Source organism: Thunnus thynnus, chromosome 4 (assembly GCF_963924715.1).
Source record: "Thunnus thynnus chromosome 4, fThuThy2.1, whole genome shotgun sequence".
NCBI classification, from domain to species: Eukaryota; Metazoa; Chordata; class Actinopteri; order Scombriformes; family Scombridae; genus Thunnus; species Thunnus thynnus.
In genome coordinates, this window is record NC_089520.1 from 24306372 (window position 1) to 24330818 (window position 24447).

A 24447-nucleotide genomic window follows, 5' to 3' on the forward strand; every position below is an offset into this window, starting at 1 on the left:
TTACAGATTTGAAAAATAGTAGTTTTTATTTTCTAATGGTGGTATTTACAGGTGGCGTGGCCTGCTGTCTTAGTACATGTGGTATAGAACATAGTAAAAAGATATGAACACATCTCAGGCAAAGAAAGCATAACCAATAACCAAATTAACTATTGACATTGGGATATGGACGAGATAAATATCCTATCAAATTGATGCGGTTGTTTTAATATTACAAAGAATGAGGCTTCAGCTTTGCCCTTCAGCATCCAGTGAGTAAACGTACACTCTTTCCCACAAACATGTGCCCTACTAAATTATTCAACTGAATGACAAATATGGTTCTAGCATTACTCAAAAAAAAAAAACAATATTTCAGAATCACAGAATAACATCAAATCTTGATTCAACACACAAATAATAAAATAATACATTAGAAAAAGCACTACATGAGAACAAGCAGATGCCGATGAAATTGTGAAGACATTGATATTGTGTGATTGACATTAGCCAGAGCAACTGTGGATATAGCTTGTATGTCACATGTAAATGTGATTTGACTCCTAAAATGGTTCACATGGAAAACATTGATTGAAAAACAAAAACAAAAAAAAACAACAACATTTTTTTCCAATCAATGTTTGTACACATAAGAAATAGGAGTCTACAGAGTAGTGGTTTGTCAGCCAATGCAAGATGTACTTGGAGCACACAGTGTGTGTGAAACTGATGGGAAAGGATATGGTTGTCCACAACAACTTAACAACATTGTTGGCTCTGATACAAGCTGTAACTGCAGTCACAATGACTCAACTGACATATGAGATTATTGATGATACATTTGGTTTCCGGTACTGTAAGCTCTCCATAAATAATAAAAAGAACCTTAAATTTTGACAAATAATATTCTCTTTTACATCGATATACAAACATGACAAAAGATCATAAATACAGGGCAGACTGGTGCCCCCAACATTCAATAAACATTAATAGTACTGTGTTTTATAAATGCAATATGATTAAAGTACATTGTCAGATGATGTTGTGATGTAAAACATCAAATTTCAAGACTAACAAGCCACTTCTGGCTTTATCATGCTTGAGTGGTACTGTAGGTCGTGATAAGGGTGACTACGCTGAAACATTCCTCTGAAACAACAGTACAGAAGTGCTAAAAGAAGAATTCATACGGAGCAAAGGAGTTGACACTATAATCTAAAAGTTGAGTGAGTGAAATGAGCTAGTGGATACATACTTTTCCATACTCAGACTTTTGTTAAAAAAGGGACACTGTAACTCCTTGAATTCTACAAGAAAAACAAAGCCTTGAGTCTGTGCCATTGAGAGGTGAATATTTTACATATTTTTAGCCCATGCTATAATACACACTTGTATTAAATAACATATCTCTTTATATACCTTTTCTGACTAAACTCTGGTAATAAAATTCATACTGTGAAAGGGGTCAGCTATGACTGTTACACCAATGTGGTAACTGGTTTGACTGAAGTACTTCTGTACAAATACTGTTTGCTGTCATATTTACACAGATCTACGCACTGATAGAAATAACAGGAAATTCTAATGTGTGGAAGAAAGATACATTGTAGACACATCACTGTTCCAAACTTTTCAATCCAACTTGTTTTTCATTCAATGTTAATTCCTGCTAAGTTGTATAACTTTATAAAATACAGAATCCAATTCACTTTAAGATACTGAAATGTAATTACTTGTTTTCTGAATCAAAGAGGGGACACTAAAACAATAAATGTCTGAGGTAAAAACTCACTAAAAATATAAAGGAGAATTAAAGTCTGCCTCAGCGCGTTTGGCTGCAAGAGAAAGTAACAAAACCAGCAAAAAGTGAAGGACGGGATGAACGGGATGTTTTATCCCTGAAATCGCAACGTCCCCCGGAGATGAATGACGGCAGGCACTTGAATGTCGTGGTTGTGCGTGTGTGTGTGTGTGTATGTGTGTGTGTGAGGAGAGTGGTGGATAGTCACATGAGACTGATAGTCCTTAAAGAGTGTTTCTTGGAAAACGATGGATGCCTCCTCCTCAGGATTCCATTTCGTCTCCGTCGAACGACGGCGGCTCAAAGCTGATTACCTCCTCATAGGTTAACCCTGAGAGACAGAAAATGGGGATTTATATTTATTTACCAATTTACTGAATACATAACCTGTTTTTTTTTTACCCAGCAGTTCCAGTCCTCTTTACTATCCCCAATGTCCCAACTTACTCTTCCATTGCTCAATTTCCAGCTCACGGCTTTCGAAGCTCTGGTCATACGGTTCTGCTTCAGGCTCGTCGTCTGGATCGTGGTACTGGGCAAAGTAAGGGTGGGCCAGAGCCTCAGACGCTGTGATCCGCTTGTCTGTGTCCAGCACCAGCATTTTCTCCAGCAAGTCCACCGCTAGAGCACAGCAACAATGAGAGGATAATGGTGAGTGTGAGAGAAGAAAGACATGCACACACTTTATTAAGAAAAGTCAGTGGTAGAGAAAGTTGATAATAACAACCTGTGTTTAATCACATAAAAACAATCATCCAAACTCTCTTTCCTAATCCTATCCTCCTATCTAACATGAAAACTGTTATTACGTGGCTATGGGAAGTATTGTTTTCTACTGGACAGACGTACAGTAATTGAGGATAACTCTCAACATAAAAACAGGGTCTTCATGATACCACTAGAGGGACTCAGTGAGCCAGGAGTGGTGTCAGCGTGGCACAGACGCTGAAAAGAGAACTTACCAAGGGGGTTGGCGCCAATAAACACATCAGCAAAGTTCCTCTTGGGCATGTGGGGAAGTGAGTTGATGTAGTTCCTTGCCTGAGAGGGAAGATGAACAAAACAGCTAAACTGTAAAAGACCATAAAGAAATACAATGGTGCTACGACTGAAAACTCAAAATCTTTTGACATACTTAACTTTGATTTACTAAATTTGCCTGGTACGAAAATGACTTCAACTCTACATCCTTCTAGTAACACATGCTTCGAGCACTGTTAATTTATTTAAAACCCAAATCTCACACATTAAAACAACATGCCCCAATTTTTAACACTCAAGATCTGTTTCCCAAGGACCAAGACAGATTGCTTATCAGAATACACTGGCTGCACTGGCAAAGCACTCTCGGAAGCCTCGCTGTGACAAGCATGGTGAGTCAGAGAGGAAACGGGAATAAGTGGAGTGAGAGCAGGGGCTAATATGCAGACAATGCAAAAAGGAATGGTAGGAAATACTTCCAAACAATACATCAAGTCTAACGGTACAGTATGTATCCCTCTTGGATGTAAACATAGGTATCGGCTGGTGGACGTCTGAGGCTCGACACCCAGATTCCAGCTGGGGAAGAGCCGGTGCGCATGGGAAGGCGGAAGGGGGGGGGGCACGTGTCTCACCTCATGGCTGGGCATCCTGCTTATGAGGGAGGCTGGGGGCGTCCCCGTCAGGCGCATTATCTGCTGCAGCTGGTTTATATCTACAGCTTCTGAGTCAAGGGGCATCATAACATCAACAAGTCAAAGAGCATGGGGTGGTTAGGAGAAGTTGTGTATGAGGGGGTGGAAGAGGGGGAACACACACAGAAAGACAGTTTTTAAGCTTTGATATACCTAACCTATAATGGAGTATCCAGGTATTTACAGACTTTTATGGACACTGTAGCCCTGAGCTGCACTAGAGGCGTCTTACTCTGTCATATAAAGAGATTAGTAAGCTGTATGAGCTCATAGTACATGCTAGAGAGAAGTAGGAATCAAAGCCTTGTGCTGAAGTGCAATAAAGCCATTAAGAAAACGCATTTTCAGAGCAAAAAAAAAAAAAAAAGGTGCAGCGTAAAGTAGGAGACTGACTAACTCTTGCCAGGGCAACGCAGAGGCAACACAAACACAGGCAAGAGGAGTAGCGCAACAAAACCAGGTGGGGTGGGTGCTCAACACTCACAGACTCCGAAGAGATTTTCATCAAGAACTCGGGCCCTGGGGTTCCGACCAGCATCATTATAAGCTTCAACTGATCAATGTCTACCACACTCACATGAAGGAAAACAGGAAGGGATGGAGGGTGTTGGATAAGGAGAGAGGGGTGAGAGGTACAACAGTCAAAGCTGTCATCTGTGTCTGAAAAATCTTTCATTCATTCTGAAGTAAAAGGGAAAAGAAAAAAAAGTTAACCCAGGTAGTAGCAACAATGGATACTGAATAAAGACTGAAAGAATAAGAAATGTCCATTAACACCACACATTATCCGTTTTTCTAAAGAGTTAAGGTGCTGATGAAGGAGGCAAAACATAAGGAAAGGCTTTTTCCTCTAATGTCATGTAATGTTAGGTAATTATGAAATTAATACAACATGGCATGCAAGCCAACATGCTAAACTGAAGTTCAGAATTAGATGGTGGGAAGTTAGATGTTAGGTGGTGAGTAGTATCTGCTTCTCACATATTACTAGCACAAATTTAATAACCATTAAGAAAGGAAAGCGCTTTCTATCCTTAATGAACTGTGAATCCGCACTAAACGTCACAAATATAGCACAATGTTTTGGCAAAATAAGGCAGAAAGCCAAAAATAAGCCTCTCTACACTATATCTAAATACACTGTAGTTATATGTGCAGTGGCTTTTAAGATGCAAGATCTTATTTGCATTGCATTATTTGGTTCGTTTTTCATTTTTCCTGCCACACACGTGTAGCCTGTGTACACGTGTGCAAGGATCACCTTCATTGAGAAAGGTAAAAGGAGACAGACTACTCTGCTCTTTATATTCAGCTCAGCTCCGTAGGCAGGTAACTCCCCCACCTCTGCAGGTCATTTAGATTTTGTGAGAGTGCACACATCACCACACACACACACACACCCCCACAGAGCATGCAGTGAGGGAGTGGATGGCTTGATTGATCATTAAGAACACATTATACAACAGCCAGCCCATGCTATAGAGCTCAGCAAAATTCTGTATTTGAACATGTGTGTGTGTGTCAGCGTGTCCTGATTACAAAGCACCTCCCTGTGTGTGTTTTTCATATTAAAACATCTTTATTCTCTGCTACTGTGTATGGGTAGCTCTGTGGAAGGGAAACAGGAAGGTGTACTGTGGAGAAGCAGTAGAGACAACAGTGGGCAGCGCTGAGTCATAGACCGCAGGGGACTAACTCCTATCACACACACACACTTCCTTCACTATTATGGCATGCAGCTCACAAAAGTTAATAATCAGCAATGCTTTTGAGTGAGTTTGAAGGAGGTAACATTTTGAGTGTGTTTGAAACACTGAGGGAGAGTCCAGAATGCAGAGGACAATAAAACTCATGCAGCTAATCTATAAATCTAATCACAAGTCCAGCATATCCATACAAGAGCTTAATGCATCCATCTACTACCTCCTCGAAATTTACCGGAGACCTACAGGTTGGCTCCAAGGAGCCACTTTATTTTTGCATAGCATTGACATCGGTGGAAGGATACGGTCTGTGCCGGGGAAGAGTGTCCGTCCAGTAAGTAGTTCAGCCATGATGCAGCCCACCGACCAGATATCCACTATTACATGTAAACAAATGAAAAGGAAACATGCAGGATAATGATGCTTTAGAACATGTTACAACTTGTCTGTTTAATATTCTTTATCAGTGACTTTACATTCATTTGGTAATTACTTTTAGTGCAAAGTGACTTGCATTTTTTTCACCAAACTCAAGCTTTTCAACAGTATGACAGACCAAAACGACTGCATCACCTTGCAATGATCAGTACAAGGTTCTTTAAAACTAAAAAAATAAACAATTCAGCATTAATTTTTTTGCAGATTCTCTTAAACATACAGTACTGTTGCTTTTGAGATGAAATTTCTATTTTTGTTGCCTTATATGGTTCATTTGTTGTAGAATCAACTGTAAAAAAAAAAAAAAAAAGCTTTTGTTGTATCAAATATCTGCTGAGAAACCACAAGCAGGATCCTTTTGTTTTATTTGAAAGTCTTAAATAGTATATCTTTTTATAAGGTTTAATATTGCAAGAAATTGAGAAAGCATGGAAAAAAACAAGTGTTTTGTGTGATTATGCATTTAAATTTAGTGCACAAGACAATAAATGTATGAATTGTTGGTTAAAAAAAACACTGCTATTTGGAAGTATTTTGATTTTAAAAAAAGAAGATGTGGACTAAACAGGCACTCTATCAACAGTGTCACACAACTTATTTATTTGACAATTTACAACATCACAAAGCCACGTATGACAAGTGCAAAGTGGAATCAAATGCCACTTTGACAAGCGCTGCGTTGTATAAAAAACGTCATGTTGAATCAACCAGGAAATTGAACGTTGTCCTAGTTCCTTTATAATCACCATAATCATTTCTTGTGTAATACATTTGTAACAACTGTCACTACAAAAGAAAAAGCTACATATACCTGGTGAAATGGATTGTTTCTATTTTCAATCAGCAATTTATATTGAAAACAACAAAATAACTCCAAATTATTTTTTTCCCAATAGTTTAGATAAAACTGAAGTTATTGTGCTTGGCCCTAAACACCTTAGAAACACATTATCTAATGATAAAGCTGCTCTGGATGGCATTACCCTGGCCTCCAGCACCACCGTAAGGAATCTGGGAGTTATCTTTGATCAGGATATGTCCTTTAACTCCCACATAAATCAAATTTCAAGGACTGCCTTTTTTCACTTACGTAATATCTCAAAAATCAGGCACATCCTGTCCCAAAAAGATGCAGAAAAACTAGTTCACGCATTTGTTACTTCTAGGCTGGATTATTGCAATTCCTTATTATCAGGCTGCCCTAACAAGTCTCTAAAGACTCTCCAGCTGGTCCAGAACGCAGCTGCACGTGTATTGACTAAAACTAGAAAAAGAGACCACATTTCTCCCATTTTAGCTTCACTACATTGGCTTCCTGTAAAATCTAGAATAGAATTTAAAATCCTTCTCCTAACTTACAAAGCCCTTAATGGTCAGGCACCATCATATCTTGAAGAGCTCATAATACCGTATTATCCCACTAGAACACTGCGCTCCCAGTATGCAGGCTTGCTGGTGGTCCCTGCAGTCTTTAAAAGTAGAATGGGAGGCAGAGCCTATAGCTATCAGGCTCCTCTTCAATGGAACCATCTACCGGATTCAGTCTGGGGTGCAGACTCCCTCTCTATGTTTAAGAGTAGGCTTAAAACTTTCCTTTTTGATAAAGCTTATAGTTAGGGCCGACCAGGCTCTCCTTGGATCAGCCCTTAGTTATGCTGCTATAGGCCTAGACTACTGGGGGACTTCCCATGATGCACTGAGCTCCTCTCTCCTCCTCTCCATCTGTATGCATTCATGTAACATCAATGCATGTCACTAACTTTGCTTCTTCCCCGGAGTTTTTTGTGCTTTCTCATCTCACAGAAAAACCTGACTCCCGGGCCGAACCTTCGCGGTCCTTCACAGTCCTGATGGCATCCTTCCCTGGCTGTTGCTGCTTGTGCTTGTTGTTGTTGTCATTGTTTTTCTTCTGTCCCCCCTCCCCCTTTCCCTCTCTCTTTCTCTCTCTCAACCCAACCGGTCAAAGCAGATGGCCGCCCACCAAGAGCCGGGGTCTGCTTGAGGTTTCTACCCGTTAAAGGGGAGTTTTTCCTTACCGCTGTCGCCAAGTGCTTGCTCATGGGGGAACTGTTGGGTCTCTGTAAATTAAAGAGTATGGTCTGACCTGCTCTATGTGAAAAGTGCCTTGAGATGACTTCTGTTGTGATATGGCGCTATATAAATAAAGATTGATTGATTGATTGATTGATTGAGTTTTCTGCCCTTATGTTATATTGAAAGGTGAACTTTGTGTCCAACTACAAAACACACAGATGTCAGTGAGCCATTTCAACAGAAATGCACATGATGTAACGCTACATTTACTCTCAGCCCAAAACATTATGACTCAATGTGTGTGTGTGTGTGTGTGTGTGTGTGTGTGTGTGTGTGTGTACCTGTCATATTATAGTGCATCCAGTTGAGCATGATCTCTGGGGCTCGGTACCACCGGGTGGCTACGTAGCCCGTCATTTCATCGTCTGTGTGCCGTGCCAAACCAAAGTCCAGGATCTGTAGGGTCAAGATGTTTGTGTGTAGAAGAAGTAGAGAGGCACAAAGGGAAAAGGAGATGAGGAGGTGGTATACTTCATTGAACACCTTCCAAAATCACATATTGTGAATCTTGTTTCAAGTTGAGACTCACCTTGAGCTCACAGTCTTCATTCACAGCCAGATTACTGGGCTTTAAATCCTGAGGAGAAAAAGGAAAGAAGGAAAACTCTAAGACAGGACAGAAGAGCAATACAAACAGCATATAGGACAGATGATGTGGAATTTATTGTTTTGGCCTTCTGATAACGAATGATAATGGGACTTTGTAACTGATCCCACTTTGATAAGTTTCACCAGACATGTATTCAGATGTCGGAGCTATTTATAAGCTCATGCAACAGTGTCACAACTTACTCTGTGGATGATGTCTGCAGAATGGATGTACTGTGGGAGTAAGGAAGAAAATATTTACGATTACATTTAAATTACACACTAAATTTGAACACATCACACCTTGAAGTGCATTTCATTTGCCATTTTTTGATAACAATGATAGCTCACTGTACTCTGTACTGTGTGTGTGCGACCATGTGTCACAAATACAGGAGTTAACAAAACTACTCCAGTTTCTGCTAACTATTTCCCTGCTACTCACTTCCTGTGTGCAGAAATCGAGCTCAGCAAGTGAAGCAATCACGGGGACTGACATCAGAGATGGAGCAAGCTCTTATGATTTACAGTAACTTCTGTCTTAGATACCTTGACCTTGGTCCTTCTTACTTTGTGGTTACTGTGTCAGATGTCAAAGTTCAACAGAGAATTCATTACCAGGGACCATAACTGGTTGCAGAAAAACTTCAAACCAAAACTTAGACTAAAGCCAACAACCATCTGTTTCTTAGTAAGTTTCCGGTATTGTTTCACATCTACTCAGTCAAATCTGAAAAAAAAAGAACTATATTTTCAATATACTGATGCAAAGCAGTTAGTAACTTCACCTTATCAGTTCGGTAAAGTTAACTGATAAGCAGGGTGAAGGAGGTCAATGTGGAGCTGAGAAGTAGTGTTACGCTGGGAGCTTAACTGACCTTTAAGCCTCTGAGAATCTGATAGATGAGGAACTGGACGTGGTCATCAGTCAGCTTCTGACACTTGACGATGTTGTTGAGGTCTGCCCCCATTAGATGGGTCACCAAGTACCTGCAAATTATACAGCCAGTCAGATGCAGTGTCCATCTTCTTCTGGCATGTCTGTCTTCATCTGCTGCAGCTTACATTAATTCATTTTTCCTCTTACTATTATTACTTCTTGAGATATAAAGCATTTTTTTTAACTTTATTATGAACTTGACTGACTAAGTTATTACAATTAACTGTATTACTATCTGTAAAAACTATTTAATAAAACATAAGTTTATATATAAACAACTTGTCTGCATTACTATTCTGTGCACTACACCTATATTAAATAAAAGCCAGTGTTCATATATAATTCATGCACTTTAAAAAAAGAGAAAATGGGGAAGAAAGTGATATAAAAAGGGTGGAAAGAGCAACAGCAGGACAACAGATGCTGGATGCTTTTGTAGATACTGCAGTATTAATGGCATACAGCCAACAGATCAGCTGGAGAAGGCCAACGATTGTATATGTACAGACTGTATGTTATATCTGCTCCATCTGACCTCATTCTATAACAAGACGTCAGTCATAGGCTGGCGCTTGAGCGTTGTGTGTGTGCCACATGTGCTTCTCTGCCGTGCATTAGAGGGATTGATTTCACCATGTTACTGGTCACAAGAAAGAAGGGTCACATCTTTCTTTTTCAGTTTCAATGCAGCATGTGTGTGTGTTTGTGTGTGTGGGTTCATCTCACATTTCAACAAATGTGCAACATGCTGATGACGCCACACCATGCAGAGAATTCAAGGACGCTGATTGAGTATTCTGCACACATACACATACACACACACACACGTTGTACCCCCAGAGCCTGCCAGATGGCTGTTACCATGGAGACTGGCTGTTATATGCATAGTGCACGTGTTCACTCTACGTTCACCTTGATAAAACTCACCACATGCTGGACTTGTATGAAGTTATGCAGGATTATGGTGCATTTGTAACTCTAGCTTCACTCTTAATCTTAATCTTGCAGTCATCTGCTGATATGAATGGTTTCATTGTGTGAGAAGGAAGGCAACTAAAGCTATAGGAGAAGCTGAGGCAGAAGAGAGGAAGAGAAATAGATTGAAAGGAAAAGTAGGGAGTCGGAGACGGAGAAAAAACTAATAGACAGGAGTAAACAGACAGAAGAAGTCTGACTTACACATCATTGAACTCCTCTAAGCTCCTCCCTGGTGTAAAAACATCTAATAGACCAATCACCTGAAGACAAATAGAAAGGTCAAAGGTCAGAACACATCAGCAAAAGTTCGTTGTGTTACACATATTCATATTTAACAAAAAGACGGTTTTCATTAAGTTTCAGTGCCATGTTCATTATGTTTCATTTCCCCTTTGATACCAAAGACATACGTAAAGGTGTTCTGTGTCAATGAGGACAACAAAACCACAGCTTTAGTGTCATTTCTAAACTGCTTGACATTTCTACCAGGTGTTTACTGAATTAAAACCTTGAAATTATCCTGCATTATCTTAAGTTTCATTTTATTTAGTCAAACAAGCAGCCCAGTTTTGCTTTCTTACACTCCTCCAGTTTCAAGGATCTTTGCTTTTAAACTCAGTGACGTCAAGTGGATTATCCTTGCATTTTATTTTGGTTACCAAGAGGTTCAATCACATAAATGGGGCAGATAACCACAACAGATATGATTTTAGAGGAAGCAGTAAACATTATCTGGTTAAGTTTGTGCATCAAGCTGAAAGGACAGGCACCAGCAGTGCAATAATGGTGTGTCAAAGTGTGAACAAAGGAAAATATTTCAGTAATGTGTCATATTAGATTGAGTTACATCTGGTTTCATATGCTCAGAGCAACAATGGCCAGTTGTTCTGATACCATCTAACTTCTGAACGTGTTATACTTCACCGACATTTCAAAGGGTTTGGAGATTACATGTGTTAAAGTGTCACTTTACAAGATCTTTTACTCTTTTCTATTTTTCAGGAGCTACAATGAATAACTGAGTAATAATCGGTTAGTCATTTAGGTCATTTTTTATAGTAGAAAATGCCAAATATTAAGTAAGTTCCAGCTTATCATCTGCTTACCATTTGTGATGGTTTGCTGTTATTCTTGGTCATGTGTGATAGTAAATTCAATATGTTTGGATTTTGGACAGTTGGTTGAACAAAACAGGCAATTTGGGGACATCACCTTAAGCTGTAAGAAGCTGTGATGAACTGTTTTCAGGCATTTTATAGACCAAACGATTAATTGATAATGAAAATAATCATTAGTTGCAACCCTACTGCATATAAGTAAGACTTAGATAATGAGTACATCTGCATAACAAACTTGTTTTTATGAGCCTCGGGTTTGAACATAGTGAAGGAAGGAAGAACAAAGAGGAAGGATGATCATATGTCTGTGTATGTCTGCCCACATTTACACTTGTACTCATGCATGCAAGCACACTGGCAGAGTGAAGCCAGGGGTGCCAGCCCTGCCCCCGTCCCCCCTGGAGAGAGACCGAGTCGGATAGGTATTGAAAAAAACACAGTAGCAGCTCGCCCACACAGGGCACAAACCTACAGCTCATTGGTGGACCGGAGCCACAACAAACAGCTGATTGGTCTGCTCAGGCTTTCCAAAATCAAAACCCGGGGAGTCTCCTGGCAACAGCGTGAGCAAAACACAGAATCCCTCTCTATGTAAAGCATAGGTAGCTATTAAAAACACTTTGATGATTTAGGAAGAAAAAAAACACAGCTTTATGCAATTTCCCCTGTTATAATGAAACGGAATCTGACAACAACATGCTCATTAATGATGACAAACGACATTATAACTCATTAAATAAGATATAATAAGTATCTGGATCACCACACTAAGAAAAAAAACTAATTATGTTTCCGTTTTGAAAAATATCAGACATTGTCAGACATATTTATCTGACATTTTTATACAAAGTCAGCATCTTGCAATAAGCACAGTGATGTACTGTAGGCATTGATTCTGTATAATCCCGAATAATCCTCGTCCTCTGTAAAACCTGTTTTTCAAATGAATGCGCTGAGGTATTTCACTAGCAGTACCAGTGCACCGTGCAACACTAATTCCACAACAGGAATGTTCAAGCAGCTACTGTAGTGAAAGAAGAGCCTGTATAAAAAACAGCATTCAGTACAAGTTGTGTTGTGTGAGCTGAGCGTGCACAGACTGAACCACAGCTAGTTTAAATTATGTTTTGGAACGAGATATGATTTCATATCTTGTGAGAACTTTTTTCAACTCGATGAGGCCTGGATTTTTTTCTGAATGTGTTTGGTGTCATGTAATGTACTTTGTGTACATTCCTTCCTCTCAACCTTTCATCTAAACACACGTGCATGCAAGCGAAAAACTGCGTGTTTCCCCTCCCATCTCATTTATATAACATTTAACTACTGTACTGCGGTAAAGCCACTTCTGCATGCTCCGACTATCAACAATCCCAAGTCATGTTGCTAATAACCTCCTTTCAGTCATTTCTTAGGCTGATGAGACACAAACATATGCTGTGATCACATTTAGAGTGTCTGAGGAGGCGATGCATGAATTTCCAGGGTGTGAAACGGGTCCTTCAAGACAATTACGGGATGTAAAATAATATTCATATGAAATTAAACGAACTGTCAAGAGATGGGTTTTCATCTAACCACGAGATCTGCTGTACTGTTGGTCTTAAATTGCTGGTGGGTTTTCCCCTTTGAGATTTTCCATACTTCTTCAAGCTGCGAGGTCTTTTTTCCTCTGTGTGTGCGTCATTTAAAACTGCTTCACTTCGCCGTGCCTGCAGGTTGACGATAGCACAATTTCACCCTGTCACTCATCAGTAAGCACTGATAACAAGCTTTTTCTAACTATTACAATGGCTAACACAAAGGTACTGAGCAAACTCTTTACAATGTAAATTTCCTCCTTTTTTTCCCCTAAAAAGAAGCCAGCGCTAACAGAAACCTCTAGTCTTACTCACACATTCACCAATTGACTTGCTCCCACACAGAAACCCATCACCTGCACTTCAGCTTGACAAACCATACCCACTGCCATTATGTAATACATAAAAGCCACACTATTTGGTCAAAGTATTAGCTAGATGTACTGGCTAGCACACAGTGTTAGTACCTTTCTATAGCAGCAACTAGGAACTGTGTTTGCGTTTTATTTGTGGGCAAGTGTCTGCTTGCACACACACACACACAGAGACACAGAAAACCAAAACCAAAGCAGTGATTGCAGAAGAGGAACTAAAGCCACTGCCCTGAAGTAAAATGGCATGAATTGAAATTGCTGCAGCAACAACATGACATGAAAGGAGAATACACACTACACAAGGTGATGGGACTGCAGCTGTAAACCTGTTTGGTGACTCGCTGCTCGTAGAACGATACAGCACAACATGCTTTTATCAGTCGCGGGGAGAACCTTTTCTAACAGGACATCACATCAACCACAGCCCTCTTCGCATAAGGCCAGCGAGCTCATGTGTATGTTTACGCTGTCACACATGAAACTGACACTAGAAACCACTTAACGCTACATTTTGTTGCTATTACATAAATCCACTGATTGTGTTAAACTCCTGTTGTCGTGGCGTAGCAGGTTAGCTGGAAGGAGAATGATGTGTTCAGTAACGCCCTCGGCTCTGCTCAGTAGTTTACCTGTTTGTTCTAGACCTTGGACGTTCATAGAGTGAACGTCTGTGTGTTGATGCATGCGTGTACATACTGACGACTACATAGTGAATTAGGTGGCTGTAGATTGTTGAGACTGTCAAAACCACTGTTTGTCAACAAATGCCTGTCCTGTGTACATTGCCTTTGAATGAGGTCGTTTACATTCTTCACAAAAGGAGCTCATGTGAATGAAAATTGGAACTTTTGAGACAAATCAAAGCTCAATTTTACACTTGCAATTTGAACCCTTTTCAAGTAATTTTACAACAGCTTAAACTTTCAAACACTGCTGTTACAAGTGTTTTCCTGTTTTACAGTTTCAGTTTCTAGTTTCCGTCCCATAGACAGATCTTAACAATGAGCTCAGTCATTATCTGCTACAACAACAAACATACAGACAGCGTAACAAGATAAGTAGTGGTGAGCAATGCAGACCTGCCAACCCTTGACGGATTTTTTGAGTAACACTTTGGTGACCTGGATGCATCAGATGCAAATCACTGCTGTTCGCACAATGAATTATTGTACATAATTTGCATACATAGGCATAACAGTATATAATTTGCATACATACAGCTATCAAACAAACAAAAAAGTGAAGGAAACACTGATATGAAAATTCTTGATACCAATAATAGATTGTTTACAAAAATATCTGCAGGTGCCAATAGTGTTAGTGGGTGATTCATGCCTATGTTTGCCTGTTTGTCTTTCACCTGCCTAAACATAGCTTACCAAGGAACACAATTTCACTTACACACTAACCTACCACTACTGTTGCATTTATATGTCTATTGTTTACACCTCCACAATAATCAAACTTTTGAAAATATGATTTTCAGCTAATTTGAAAAGATGATGACAATGTAGCTGTAAAATCCAAACCAAACTGAACAGACTATTTTGTGGCTACGATTAAATAAATAAACAATTCTTTTCATTAAAGGTAGGTTATTACTTCATGTTATGATGACCTAATGACAATACAGGCTGAATATGAACATGGCTTAGAAACTGTAGAAGCAATCACAAAGTTATAGACTACAGTACCAACACACACACCTAGCAGACCACAGGCCCATTCTGCCTTTTACACACACACACACACACACACACACACACCTCCGGGTAACTTTCTAGGTAACATTATTTTTGCGGCACGTGCAGTCGCTTTGTTTCATCGTGCCATGATCTGCTCCTCTCATTACAGTTACGAGTTTGGCTTCAATAATAATTATGAATACACACTGTGAAAAGTGTAACTAACAATCTGCACCACAAAGACAATATAACTTAACGTTACTTTGCCAACTTAAATGCCTGGTGAACAAGCAAGTTAGCTTGCAAATTACGTAACATAAAATTACGTACTCTGCTTTGAATTATTACTTGTGTCTAATATGGGTTTTTTTCCACAAAGAAGTTCAATTACCTCATAAAATTCCTTAAATTATATCTACTCCTTCTTCCTCATTGAATAATTCAGAATCTATGAGTATGCAAATATTGTTCATTTCAAAAGTTTAACTGTAGGACACATAGACCTATAGGAAATAGGACCTATTTCACTGTAAAGTCATTCTCAGTGAATTCTTCACCACATCTGTCTAAGTTGTATACTGGACCCCAATTGGCTCCCAACTAGCTGTGATGTAACAAATTATGTTGGTTGCAGGTATACACATTGAAATCAGATTTAAAGTGAGCTCAGAGAAAGGTTCCCCCTTCAGCAGATGAATGAGTAAACAGCCCTCTAGCGTCAAACGCGGCACAGTGAAGCTCAAACATCCAACTGAAGTAACAATAAGGAAAACACTTTTGTGGAGGGGGGACTTTAAGTACAGAGCAGTACATAAATATAGGAGTCAGGAGATTTGAGGCTGTGGGTTGTGGTTGGGTCGGCTGCAGGTGACTTACATTCTCGTGCTTCATGTGTTTGAGCAGCCGTAGCTCTCTATAGGTTCTCTTTGCGTGGATGATGGATTGGAAGGGTCTGGACAACTTCTTTACTGCTACCTTCAGGCCTGACCCCACATCGAACGCTGAACTGAAAGACACACAAAGTGTATGAAAACCGGTAAGATGTTATTACAAAAAGCAAGCACATTATATCAGGCCAGGAATAGTTGTCATATCAAAACCTAAAACATTTCCCTTTATTTAACTGAGAATGAGATATTCCACTAGACTGCGTAGGTGGCTGTAGCCCAGTAAACAAAGCAAATATTGCATAACACTGAGCTCTTGGTTTCGCTTCTTATTATACACTGCAGCTTGAGGCTGTATTGGGGAACACGACCTAACGTGTTGTCGGATATCAGCTGCATTGTGTACAATGGCACAAGAGTATGAAAATCCACTAATTATTTACAGCAAGAAGAATTTACAGGAAACATTGGATTCTGAACATTTGCATTAAAAAAAAAGCAGAGTTACACCATCTTTTTTTCACAAAATGCTGTTTAGATGTTCCAGGGAGTTGGCACTATAAATATAGCCCAACCCTAACTGTCTGGCTTAGCATATGATGCCTAAGACTACTTGCCATTTGCTATTGAATGTGGGTTATTACAGCTTCATATAAGAATTTATTATTCTTAATTCATCCAAGAAATACCCTATTGACTACAGCATGTCTGTTTGTGGAGCCAATCCATCAAAACAGTATGAGTACTATTCTTATTATAAGAACACTGAGAACATAACAATGAAAGAAAAATATCTCCAATAATTAGGTATGTGACCCTATTTCCCAATTTTGTTACCTAATTTTGAACTCAGCACCTGCCCTTTAATTCTGCTGAAGCTGTCCACATGAGTGGGCAATGTGCATGTCCGTGTGTGCTTTGGTCCTCATTCATCCTTTCATTCATTGTATATTTCACTCACTGTAATGGTGTAACTGAATACCTCATTGTTACTGAAACAGGTGTGGCGAAAAAGGAAAAGAAAGTAACATACAAGCCAAAAGTGACGTGTGTTCTTGTTCTGTGGCTGTGAAATTAACAATAAGGGAACGCTGTTACTAAAATTTGTACAATTTGCAGTAAGGATAGACAGTGACTATTCTTCCGCTATGATCAAGAATTGATTAAATCCTATACAAACTGTAAAATCAAGACAATTGTCCACAGACAGACAAAGACAACATGAGGGTGGCAGAGATAAAGAGAGGCAGATGGGCCTAGCTTCCCCGAGAAGTGTGACATCACTGCATTTCCTGTATGTTTGAGGGAACACAACCCACTTACAATAAACCACATGCCTTCCAGGTCAATCACTAAAGCTGCACCACAAATGGATGATTGCAAAATCAGTCTCGAAGAAAAATCTGAGCTCAGTTTTGTGCAGACACATGCATGTTTTCCCTCACTGTGGCCAAACTGCTTTTGCAAACTAGATCATTTGCTGAAACTGAATCTGGAGTAACTGCAGGGAGTGGTTAAAAGACATCCATGCAGTCATGGGAGCAAGCAGCTAAAACCACCTGAACTACTGACCCAATCTTAAGCTGCACTGTAGCCTTTCAGTGAAGTTGAGCTGTCAACACTACTTATTAAGGGAGGAGAAGAGATTAATTTCCTCTGGAGACATTTTACAGACTGATTGAGAGATCTGAACTCACTTTTCATCTTTTATCCGCATATGACTGAGAATTCAACATGTTTTAGTTTATACTGTAGCTGTTAGTAGCGTTGAAAATAAATCTGCGTTGGTGATAAAGTTATGGTCCTGAGTGTTACGCATCCATAATAACAACATTAAGATAAGTGGTGTATTTTTTTCCAGTAAGAGATAATCTCCCACACTCAATGTACTCTATGTTCCAGTTTTGCAGAACAACTTGTATTTGTGTCACTTGTAAGGGAAAACCCATTTTCTGTAAACACAGACTAAATGAAAGCTACGTGACAAAACAAAGAGACGTGCGTACAGTCTTTAAAAACTGCTGCTAATCTGCAGGACAAACAAAACAGGTCTAAGTATACACCATTCAATTAGTCTGTAATAAATGCAAGTGCAATAACAAATGACCATAAAAATGTGGGCTGTAAAGGGAGCAACGTTCTGAGGCTGGCATCACAGGAAAGCAGTGATTGTCAGCAGTATGTTGACTGACAGACAAGCTGCCTGAGCATTCAGACAAACTTATGCTGTAAATCACAGAACACTGTCCTGTCCGTCTTGTCATCAGTTCTCTTTATTTAAGGTATAACGTGCACAAGAGATTAAAGAGAAAAATGATAGACCATCACATTAAACTGTCATCCATTACACATTCTTAAAGTGCATAAATAAACACCAGAGTCACCAAAACTGTGTGTGATCTATTTCTTTTGTAGATTTTAGTCAAATCAAACCACTGCATAAATTGTTATTCTCGATATGTCCAATCTGTACATACATGTATACATAAGACTCCTTATCAGAGCCTGACGTGTGGATTAGGGCTGCAATCATCAATTATTTTCATTATCCATTACTGTACCAATTAATTTTTTAATTAATTGATTAATTGCTTAGTCTATAAAATGTCAAAAAGTATGAAAAACTGTTCATTCATTTCCCAGAGCCCAAGATAACGTCTTCAAATATCATGTTTTGTCCGACTTACAGTCCAAAAACCAAAGATATTCAGCTTCTAATGATACAGAGAAAATCACTGCAGCTCTAGTGTGGATACATTTCTGCTGACAAACACTCACAATAGCAGCCTCATGACTGTAATTTAAAGTGTTACCTTAAAGTATATAACTTTGAACATTAACACAATACTGTACATCTCTGCCATTTATTATGTCATATGTAAAAGGATGACTAAGATGTTATAAGCATTTAAGTGCCACTTAACAGAACAGAAGAACTACAATTTTTCTAGCCTCTTTACATCTAATTATCACCACTTCACTCTTTTCAGCATTAAATCTGATATCAAAGTCATCACTAGGAGTGTATACTTAAAATGATTGGTAGTTAGATGACTAAAAACACAACCTGTGTTACAAGCGTTTAACAGCTGCGGCTGACACGTCACCCATACACAAGTCAAACAAGAATAGAGATAATAACCCACCCTGCCTAACCCCGTTCACTGACAATGACATAAAAGTCAAATGCAGCAATACCCCATCTAACCTGTATGACGTGACCATGTGCACATACTGAATACTGGTGTACAAATCCTTTCAGCGCTCACTTGAAGTTTTTCATGGCTGATTTAGAGGCATGCAAATGGTCAATCATATTCAAATTGTAACTGTAATATCTGACAAAGTTTTACATCAAATATGAACATTTCTCAGGCGTGCTTGCTTTCAGAGCAACCTTGATAATAAACTATGAACATAAAAAATTCTTATCTGCCCATCCTAATTTTTTCTGTCATCATGGAAAGGACACTTAGCAGTTATATAAGTCTACAGTTATAAATACCAGTATTTTAATATGTTTATGGGTATGACTAACAAAACTAATCGGACGGAGTCAGGTATTTAAAAACCAGTAAAACTGAGTAGCGAGAAGCAGAACAAGTTGTTTTGAGTGTTGAGTGTATTTTCGATGTTCAGCAGTGATGTGATCAGTTCCACATTCCCTGACATACGGCTTTCCAGTAGCTAGTGACACATCATCAGATCTATATCTTTGTCAGTAAACACTTACCTATGCTCACAGTGATTCATATAATCTGCAAGTAAAGGCTTTTTTACTGACCTCTTCACAATGTAGTCATGGAAAGCGCAATGACTTATTAATCCAGCTCTGTTAAAAAAAAAAACTTGCTTACTCTGATTATGACCTCAGTGAAAGTAAGATAACCTGGTTATGATGTTTGCATGGCAGCTGCAATAATCTCAGTATTTCCATACTCCAGCTATAATCAAATTATTACCGGGGATTTAAACACACACTCATTTTCTGATTAGCTTTGCTCACAGATGATGGTAAACCATAGAGTCCACCTGATCTCATAGATCAAGTTATTTATGCCTCGACTTTCCTAACATGACTAAACCATGAAGTTCCTCTTTTTCTGTGACTAGTTCAGCAACTTTTAAACAATGATTAATTATGAATGAGTCTCTTAGTTTATCCACCTTGCATTGTTGAAATGTTTTATAGTCTGGTAGCTTACAGCCTTTGTAGGCAAACTGTTGGGCTATTTTTTCTGAGACATTCATTTTAAGGCTTTTAACTTCACTGTTATTTATTGAGAGCATTTGAGAGTATACTGTGCAAAAACATGTCATATACTCAAAGTCATTGGTCAGACGGAGTTCACACATTTCATTTCTTCTATACTGCCTGAAATACAGAGATTTACAAAATCAAACCACATGCTGCCCTTCACTTTACATGTCAAAAAGCAGCATCCCGGTCATGTTTTGGATGCCACTGACAGCTGAAAAGTTCTCTCTTTTGAGGTTTCTCAGCACCCATGATGTCAGCACGCCAAAATGTGTTCAGGCTCTAAACTCTGATCCATTACTTTATACTAAAATGAACAGTTTTACTCCTCTGACATCACACAAGCATTCGGTCAGGTACCTCACATGACCAAATGCTGGTGTTAAGTTGTGTAAAATTGCTGGTTTTACACTTGAGCCTCCTATTTGTTTGGAGACAAGTCAACGCACATTTTCTCTGAGGTTAAAACCAAGTGCGTCAGCCAGAACTTGCCACAAATATTGCACCTTGTCGCCACATTTTTACAATATAATCTCAATCTGCAAAATATCTAAAGCTATACATTGTCTCTAAAGACAACACATAACATATTACAGGACGTGTGGGCAAGAGAACAAGAAAAAAAAAAAGGCTTCAAAGGTGAGACAAACTAGTGAAGAAAAGCATGTCCTGCTAGATGCTGAAACCACGTGTGAAAGCTGGTGACTTCCTAGGCAGATAACAACAACAACAAAAAATAAAAATGAGAAAAGTAGACAAAGCTGCACTCAGATTTTTTTTGCTCCAGATTTGTAGAAAACTCATGTCTCAACACATCAACAGCAAATCTTTCTAAAATTCTGTGCTGTTCATAAAGAAAAGTATGTTGTTGTAGAGCCATGTTGAGCTGAGAATGAGCCGTTGCTTTAATATGCATACATGCCTAGTGGGCCTGTATGGTTTCATGCTTGTTTCTGCTCAGCTGAGAAACCTGGAGTGAAAAACACGAGGCACTCGGCACACAGTCCATACTGTAATCCCAGCCAGCAGCGATTGCTGTGAACTCTCTCTTTGTACACTACAACCCTGGATCTCCTCCATGTAGGTCTTCTATCTGAGTGGCAGGTTGATGAGGAGAAATGATTAAAAAACTCCACGCAGTATATCCGCTTTCCATATTTACGAGTCGGGAGGAATTCAAGCTGAGAGCCTGAAGAAAGTCATGGCAGCAGCAACAAAGACTTTGCCGACTGACCGACTGAGCATGTATGTCCAGCTGACCGACAGCCGTGACATGCTGGAGGAAGTGTTGTGAGGTTATTTATACTTTTCAGATACCTTCCGAAGGGGTTTTATAACGCCCTGCTGTTTATACCACTTTTATTGTAAGCTATAGTATTCCAAAGGCTTGGTGACCATATGAAGAGATGAGTTTAAACATGACAGGTCTTTGCTGGGGTTGTGAAATACAGGCAACCACAGTGGAAAATTTTCTCAAAAGGCAACTGCATAGCAGCTGCAGGTAAGACAGAGAATGATGTGCTGTAGGGCTGCAATGATTGGTCAATCGAAAGAAAAAAAATAAGAGACTATTTTGATAATCAAATAATCTTTTCAGGAATTTTAAAAGCAAAACTGTCAAACATTCCCCAGTTACAGCCAGTCATTTTTGAGGATTTGCTGCTTTTCTTAGTCTTATGTGAGAGTAAACTGAATATCTTTGGGTTTTGGACTGTTGAAGATGTCACCTTGGACTTAAGGAAATAATAATAATAACGATAATACATTTATAGAGCACTTTTCAAGATACTCAAAGACCCCTTTCACAAGTTAAAAAGATCTGAACTATTAAAACAAAACACAAGCACACTAAAACAACAAGGTAGCACAGGACGTTAATCACACATTAAAGTCAGACCAAACAATGAAGCAATTAATTAAAGAAATAATTGCCAGATTAGTAGAAAATGAAAACAATCGTTAGTTGCAGCTCTAGAATGATGCGTCTGCCTTTTTTGTACACAGTGTGGAGCACCAAGGGCAGACATAAAGATATTGATCAGAGATAACTGATTTAAGAGAAGATAAACTTTTCATTTGTAAGCACTTTTCAGACCTGGCATTGATGTATATTCTTGGCACATTTCACAGGAATACGTCTTATATAGATTTTTATCAAGAAACATATTGTGAACATGAACACCTTTCCTTTGCACTAGTAGTTTCTTGCCCGGTGATAGTGTTAGGTAAGAAATGAGGTCATGGTTTATCCTTTGTTCACCACTAATAACTGGGCACATGGCTCAACAGTTCAAGTAAAATTAACAGTAAAGTTATAATTACGGGACGTTGCCGTCCACGGCCTGATGATGACTAAAAAGCGTCAGAGGCTGAGGCCACTACCTCACCTCGGGACCGTGAGTCATGGGTGCACCACAACGAGAGAAAGGGTGACATCATTCTAGAGTCATCATCGTCGTAGTCGGATGGGCTCCTATTCAAAGCTCTCACTATGCACGAGGGGGCCTACTTTCTGAAAACCACGTGACCTTCTGGCACTCTGCAGGCTGCACCCAACTGGAAAAATGCATAATGCATGCAATGTGCGGATGTACAAAGTACCAGGTTGTACATGCAGGACGACAATGCCATACTGGTGGAAGACGATTGTTTGTCTGGGTGTTGGTCAACCCTCGCTGTATAATGAGCTCAGATCGGATCTTTGGCAGATGATGCAAGCATGGACATGCCACTGATGAGCCCTTCTTCAGGAGACAGACTGATGTACGATTAAGGGCAGTTTGCCTGCACATTCAGACGCTTAAGAATCCAAATAAACTTGCTTGTGAAGGACTTATCGTGCTTACTGGAAATGTAACAGTACACACAGGTGTTTACGGGACAAGAGAAAAGTAGGACAGCAAAGCAAAATAATGTGCACAAAAACAAGAATAATCCCCACCCGCGGAGAATACGCGAGCCGCCCCGAAGCGTGCACGATGCGCTATCAAATCGTACAGTATGAAATGTAAACAAAAGGCACAAGTAATACCCCCCCCCCCCTCCTCTCTCTCTTCCACTGGCACCCTCCACAGATTGATAGGCAGCCCCGTAGAGAGGTAGCTCTGATGGGCCTCTGTGGGTAGTGGGGACCCGTTGTGCAACCGTGCTGTGTGCTCTCGATAGTTACTCTGCAACAACTGCTTACCATACGGATCCGTAAGCACCGGAGCCGACGGGAGATAAGTGCTCGTAGCGCACCGGGACCTCCCACACGGTTTTGTTGAGCTCCTGTCGGTAGAAAGTGGGTCTATCCTCCTGCGACATTCCTGCGGATTTCACCAGCAGCCCCGCAGTGACAAAACAAGCCAGCGGAAACTTCTGCCCTCTCTCTCTCCTCTCTCCTCTCCTCCCCGTGTGGCACGACGTGGTGCGGTGCTGCTCTCCAGTGAAAACTCACAATCGAGACGCTCCTGAATCAAACAACAACTTCAGCCGCCCAGTTGTGCAAATAAGGTGCAGTTGTGCAAAGAAAAAAGACCTCTCCGTGCACGTCGGGGCTCCTGGAGACAACTTCCTCCACAAATCGCGCTCGGGTCAGGCTGGACTAGCTTTCGCTGGATTTTTCGCCCTACTCTCGCGCTCTCTGTTGGGCGCGCGGAAACGTGAACGCGTACGTCTCTCCGTGACAGCGCGTTCCCGACAGCAGCTATTGTATCGCGAGAATTTAGTCACTATTGGGAAACCAGGGGATATCCCGTCCCCACAGCTGCAGACATGAGTGGGAATCTCCCTTTTTCAATCACTGTGTTTTACTACAATGTTTTACTAGTTCAAAGATAGATAGATAATGAAGCAATGTAAATTAACAATCACACTAGTGTTAAGGAACAGATTTATGAGATAAATTAATCAAGTCTTGACTAAACAACCTCAAAACTTTTACTAATGCAGCAATAACACTTGAAAATAAAAAATCTATAACGTTGAACTTCATGTTTTTTCACTCACAGTGATACCCATCACATATAATACTCTTAGCTGTCAAAGTCAGAAATGTGAAATTAAGAACAAAAATGTAATACTATTTACTAAGGCACAGCTAAATATCATTATTGCAGCCATTTCTTTTCAAATGTTGCATAATTGGTTAAATAGAAATCACCTAATAATAATAATATTAATAATAATGCATTTATTATTTGCACTGCACTTTTCAGTCACAGTCAATCTCAAGTGCTACAGTGTTATAAAAACATATAAAACATAAAGAAAATAACAAGAGTTAAGATGAAAAAGCCTTCCTGAATAAAAAGGTTTTTACATTACACTGGAAGGTTCAATAGCTGATTAGTCAATTTGTAAAATA

The 24447-nt window shown here is 39.6% G+C and overlaps 1 protein-coding gene across 2 annotated transcripts; it reads right to left on the bottom strand.

The window, feature by feature from the left end:
- Positions 1-23742, bottom strand: mapk14b (mitogen-activated protein kinase 14b). Of its 2 annotated transcripts, none has more exons than XM_067587798.1 (12): positions 23287-23742; positions 15831-15960; positions 10399-10457; positions 9158-9269; positions 8484-8513; positions 8221-8268; positions 7973-8087; positions 5465-5536; positions 3397-3476; positions 2743-2821; positions 2228-2401; positions 1-2111 (listed from the first exon to the last, which is right to left on the bottom strand). In XM_067587798.1, the coding sequence occupies exons 1-12, from the start codon at positions 23403-23405 to the stop codon at positions 2044-2046; spliced, it is 1086 nt and encodes a 361-aa protein (XP_067443899.1). In that variant the 5' UTR covers positions 23406-23742; the 3' UTR covers positions 1-2043. The 2 variants fall into 2 exon arrangements, with proteins under 2 accessions (XP_067443899.1, XP_067443900.1); XM_067587799.1 differs by lacking the exon at positions 3397-3476 and adding an exon at positions 3941-4020.
- Positions 23743-24447: the final 705 nt, after the last annotated feature.

What these genes read in the sequence shown, in the direction of transcription:
- mapk14b (XM_067587798.1), bottom strand. Translation starts at nt 23,405, where the DNA reads ATGTCGCAGGAGGATAGACCCACTTTCTACCGACAGGAGCTCAACAAA. An exon ending in TTAGAGGAGTTCAATGATGT is followed by an intron (nt 9,270 to 10,398) that starts GTAAGTCAGACT and finishes TATAATTTGCAG; the next exon opens with GTACTTGGTGACCCATCTAA. An exon ending in AGATTCTCAGAGGCTTAAAG is followed by an intron (nt 8,514 to 9,157) that starts GTCAGTTAAGCT and finishes TTACTCCCACAG; the next exon opens with TACATCCATTCTGCAGACAT.